This window comes from Mus caroli, chromosome 11 (assembly GCF_900094665.2).
Source record: "Mus caroli chromosome 11, CAROLI_EIJ_v1.1, whole genome shotgun sequence".
In the NCBI taxonomy this organism is placed as follows: domain Eukaryota; kingdom Metazoa; phylum Chordata; class Mammalia; order Rodentia; family Muridae; genus Mus; species Mus caroli.
The window spans coordinates 112,661,199-112,666,670 of record NC_034580.1 but is presented as its reverse complement, the minus strand read 5'-3'; the positions used below and the strand labels follow the sequence as shown (position 1 = coordinate 112,666,670).

Below are 5,472 nucleotides of genomic sequence, written 5' to 3'. Positions count from 1 at the left end.
ACATGGTGGCTCACAACCATCCATAATGAAATCTGATGCTCTCTTTTGGAGTGTCTGAAGACAGCTGCAGTGTATTTACATATAATAAATAAATAAATAAATAAATATTTAAAAAAAAGAGTTCTTTGGAAAGCCAGTTGTGGATGGTGATTCACTGGGGCGAACAGACACAGGTCTGTTGAGGCAGATGGGTGAAGGAACATTTCACTGAAGCAGTCTCGGGAGAAAGGATGGTCTGCTAAAGCAAGCAAGTGAAAGGACGTGTGGTGAAGGGTCCTTTGCTAAGGAGACACACGCATTTGTCCAGACCCCATAGAGAGATGATGCAGGGATGTTACATGTGACATTCGTGTATAAATAGGACTGGACAGACAGTGACAGAGGCTGAGCTAGGCTTGCTTATAGAGCTAGCTGTGCAATGCTTGTGGGTCTCCTCTTTGCTGATCTTTGCTTCACTGAGACATGGCAAAGAACTCTGGCTGTCCCTCCTGCTGACTTGTGCCAAGGCTGAAGCTTGGCTATCTCTGCTAGGTAGTGTCACCAATGCTGATTTGTGTGTGCCATCCTGACTCTACCGAACTGGACTGCTAGTGTATCCATGCAGGTAGATTGAGCTGCCACTACTGACCTGTAAACTAAACTGCCAATTTCCAGATAACAAGGACGGGAGTTGCTCCAAAGAACCCATGATGGCTTGTATATGCTTGGCCCAGGGAGTGGCACTATTAGGAGGGGTAGCTTTGTTGGAGTGGGTGTGTCACTGTGGGTGTGAGCTTTAATACCCTTGTCCTGGCTGCCTGGAAGCCAGTCCTCTGCTTGCTGCCTTCAGAACAAGAGGTGGAACTTTTAGCTCCCGTGTCTGCCTGGACACTGCCATGATAATGGACTGAATCTCTGTCCCAATTAAATGTCATCCTTACATCCCTATAAGAGTTGCCTTGGTCATGGTTTCTGTTCACAGCAGTAAACCCTAAAAACAGAATCTTTCTAAACAGGTCCACTTCCCCTGTATCCTTTCTTTTTCACTACCTCTGGTGGGTGATGGGCTACAAGGGAAGTTAAAGTGTTAAAAGTAGGATTTGAAAAAAAAAAAACAAAGTTACATGTCCCACTTTAATTTTCCTCGACTTTATCAGGAAATAGTGTTACATTTCCATGAATCTTCTTGAACCTGCATCCACACAACCACATAGTTCCTGGATCACCAATATATTCCAAGATGAGCATTTTAGTGTGTGGTATGTGTTGAGACGAGATCATCTATGGCCCAGAGCTCTCTGTAACTGAAGGCGACTTTGAACTCCTGATGCCCCTGCACCCATCCACCTTTCGAGTGCTAAGATGACAGGTTTGCACTACCATCTCTAAATGAACTTCTGCACAGGGCAGAAATGAAGCCCATGTAAAGGCACTGAACAATGAACCTTTCATCCCACCCAGCAAGCCTGAGCTGAGATGGTGCCCCAGAGCGAGCTTTTCAGCGCCTCCCAAGGTCCGAACTCCGAATCACTCTGAGGGCGCGAGGGGCGTGGGCTTGACGAAACTCCGCCTCTGGGCGTGGCCTGGCGGCGGGGCGCGGCGGGCTCCCTCGGGGTCCGGGCTGGCGGCCACTCGGCGGCCACGGCGCGATGGAGTCGCCGGTCGAGCTGCTGGCCGCGCTACCCGCCTTGGTCACGGCGCTAGCGCTGCTGCTCGCCTGGCTGCTGCTGCGGCGTGGGGCGGCCCGGGTCCCGGCCCCGGAGAGCACCGCCCCGGCCGAGGCCCCCGGGGATCCTGCGCCGCCTGAACCTCCAGAGTCTTGCGCCCCGGAGCCCGCACCGGAGGGACCGAGCCAGTCCGAGCGCGTGGCGGAGCCGGAGGAGTCCGAGGCGGAGGAGCCAGCGGCCGAGGGGAGGCAGGTACGCTCCGAGATCGCCGTGGGGTCCCCGGGAGGGCACCTACGAGCCTGCTGGCTGGACCTGCCCAGGAAGGGCCGAGCTAGTGGCCGGCAGGAAAGGAGGGTTCCTGCGGCTGGGACGCTCCATCCTCCCCCAAAGTGCCTCCAAGCGCCTTGCTTTGGAGCTGTCCTCTCTTCCTCCCCGCCCTGGCCGTCCCGGGCCTTTCAAGGCCCTTGACACTCTGCCCTGCAGCACCCTCCTCTTGCCTGGCTTCTGCCCACCCTTGCCTAAATCCACAAACACGTGTCCTACTTCAAGGTCTGAATTAAAGTGAGCTCTCTCTTGACAACACAGTACTTTGGGGTGGGATGTGCAAGAAGAGAAGTTGCCTGTCTTTTAGGTCAACTCGAATCCAGATTCCAGAGTCAGTGTGGGCGTTTTGTGAGGCTGAAAGGACAGGACTGAGGAAGGCACTTACTGGGACCATGGTATTGTAGTTTTCAAACTGCTTGTAGGCGTTGACACCTCCTCATCCTCCACCCCCTGCGTTGTGATGAGCCCAGCTTATATGAAACAAAAGATGCAAGACAGGCCCTGATCATCGCAGTTGATACCCCCAAACTACCTTGCCCACCTCCTAGGAGTCGGCCACCAGCTGACCAGTCTTCAGGGTACCCCTCACGCGCTCAGTCTCTGAGATGCATCTTTGCAGATTGGATCTGTGCTTGCCCGGGATACTGGGATGTCACAGTGCCAGGCCAGGCCACCTACTCTGGTCTCTGGTCAGATGTCAATACTTTGTTCTTCTTGGGTGGCAGGATGGTTAGGAAGCCGTGGGCTAGTATAGCGGAAGCTGTGGGCAAGCCATGGGCTAGCCACATGGGCAAGCTGTTGGCTCTCTGCAGCCCCCTCCTTCCCTTGCTGGATACAATGGTTTACCCTGGAGTGAAGCTCTTGGGACAGGAGAGGCGGCAATGAGACTGGGCTCAGGCCTTTCTCTGCTGAGTCTGCCAGACTCCCTACTAGCAGGCTCTTTGCTTGACAAGTGGGTGACTAATTGTGTCATTAGAGTGGCTTCTAACTAGCCCTGAATAAGAGAACTATTGTGTTCAACCCAGAGAGAATGGAAGGCTGCTGGAAGCTCACAGACCTGGAGTGAGGGCCAGGTGGATTTGGGATTCCTCTCAGGCTCCCCCTGGTTGTCCCCATCAGCCCTGATTCAAATGGTTCGCCTATTGCACAGCAGCAGATTAGAGATCAAAGTCCAAGGTGTCTTTAAGCAGGGCACAGTCCTGACTTGATCCTCTGGAGTAGAGCGGTTTCTTACGGGATTTTCAACGAGGTGTCTCTTCACACGCATCCTCCAACGGGTCCTAGTGTTTACCCAAGTGGGCACTTTGGATTTTTTTTCTTTCCTTTCTGGTTTTGGTTGGTTGGTTGACTGATTCCTGACATGTAGCTTGGGCTGACCTGGAACCCACTATGTATTCAAGGCTGACCTCCAACTCAAAATCCTCCTGCCTCAGCTTCCCAAAGCCTGTGGTTTAAGCTGAGTGAGCCTGGAGACTCTTGCCTTTATTCTAAGCACTCGGGAGACAGAGAAGAACGGATCTCTGTGAGTTCCAGTCCAGCTTGGTCTACATAATGAGACACACCCCACCCCCAAAGAACAAAACCAAACCCTAGGATTACAGGATGCTTTGAAGGACAAGGTACCACACAGGGAGTTCAAGATGACAGCGAGGCTGTAGTGAGGGAATCCACCCAACAGGATGGCAGTTTCAACATTTGAAAATCAGGAGCATCTCTTATGTGCATGCGTCAACTCCCTCTACTCCAGCACCGGGTGAGGGCCTGAGACTTACAGGTGACTTTGTGTCTCCCCCACTCTTTCTGTAGTGGATTCAGTGCTAGAAGTCGCTGCTTAGAAATTGTCTAGAAATAGACTCAGGCATTTTCAAGCGTTCCCAGCGCTTTCTTCCGATGATGATCCTACTGCCCGGGGAGAGGAGGGAAGACTGCACCCCGGGGGAAGATAACTGCAGTTGGGACAGGAAGCTGCAGCTGGACGATGCCCTCAGAGAAGGCCTGCTTTGTGGTCCCCAAGTGAAAGACAGCGGCAGGGGATCAAGGACCACCCTACCTGCTGTTAGTTTAGAAGCCTGAGAGGCTTCACCCCCCATGCACCCCACCCCCAGTCTCCTTTTCATTTTCTGTCAGCTTCCTTCCGAACCCAGTCTGCTCCTGTCCCAGTGAGGGCTGGGCAGTCTGGGGCAGCTGCAGCTTCTGACTCACAAAGCTGATTATTGAAAAGGGTCAGGGAGGCAGCCTTCAGCTGCCGCTGGAGATCGCTTGGGCAGCATCAGCTCCTGCAGGCTGGGTGCCCTGAAGGCTGGGACCAGGTGGTGGGCAGAGGCAGTTACAGACTGAGGCCTGAGTGGAGACACAAAGCTTGTGTGTGTGTGTGTGTGTGCGAGCCAACCTGAAGTCGGGCAAGGCCGCCTTCCTCCTCCCTCCCCAGCAGGTTACAGCCTGGGCAGGGGGATCCTGAGCAGGCAGAAGATTATTATTACAATGTGCTTTCATCTCTCTGGGGGCAGGGGGATGCCTTGGGGCCAGCAGTTCAGGAAGCTTGGTGAACACACCTCGATCCCAGAGAGCGCTATGAGGCAGCAGGGTCCAGACAAAAGCTGGACCTTCTCAAAGCCAGGGAGCAGAGCTTTTTTCCTATTTATTTATTTATTTATTTATCATATGTAAATACACTGTAGCTGTCTTCAGACACTCCAGAAGAGGGAGTCAGATCTCATTTTGGATGGTTGTGAGCCACCATGTGGTTGCTGGGATTTGAACTCCAGACCTTTGGAAGAGCAGTCGGGTGCTCTTACCCACTGAGCCATCTCACCAGCCCTATTTATTTATTTACTTATTTATTTATTTATTTGTTTATTTATTTTAGTTTGTTTGTATTTCTAGACAGGGTTTCTCTGTGTATCCCTGGCTGTCCTGGAACTCACTCTGTAAACCAGGCTAGCCTCATAGAAATCTGCCTGCCTCAGCCTCTTGGATGCTGGGATTAAAGACATACGCTACCACCACCTACCTGGCACGGGACCTTGAACTTTTAATCCTCCTGATTCAAACTCCCACGTGTTAGGATTAAAGATATGTACTATACTAAATAGTGTGTGTGTGTGTGGGGGGGTTGTTTTTATTTGTTTGGTTTTTCCAGACAGGGTTTCTCTGTGTAGCCCTGGCTGCCTGGAACTTTACAGAGTTATAAACCAGGCTGGCCCTGGACTCACAAAGATCTGCTCTACCTCTGCCTCCCATGTGCTAGGATTATAGCTATATATATCACCACCACCACCACCCCAAATAGTGTATTGTTTGTTTGTTTGTTTGTTTGTTTTTGTTTTTTTCTGAGACAGGGTTTCTCTGTGTATCTCTGGCTGTCCTGGAACTCACTTTGTAGACCAGGCTGGCCTCGAACTCAGAGATCTGCCTGCCTCTGCCTCCCGAGTGCTGGGATTAAAGGCGTGCACCACCACTGCCCGGCTATAAAATTAAACTTAAGAAAATCAGCCGGGGGCTG

The 5,472-nt window shown here is 52.0% G+C and overlaps 1 protein-coding gene across 4 annotated transcripts in view; it reads left to right on the top strand.

Annotated features, from left to right (window-relative positions):
• The first annotated feature begins 1,498 nt into the window (after positions 1-1,498).
• The window catches only part of Mxra7 (matrix remodeling associated 7), a 25,142-nt gene continuing 21,168 nt past the window's right edge, over positions 1,499-5,472 (top strand). For 3 of the 4 annotated variants that reach the window (XR_003837939.1, XM_029483010.1, XM_021177281.2), the window contains exon 1: positions 1,595-1,898. Coding sequence is in view for 3 of the 4 variants with exons in the window: in XM_029483010.1 (XP_029338870.1) it covers positions 1,629-1,898 (270 nt within the window). In the remaining variant the exon portion in view is untranslated. Of the gene's footprint in view, positions 1,899-5,472 lie in introns of all 4 variants that reach the window. The other variant, XM_021177280.2, reaches the window with a different exon arrangement.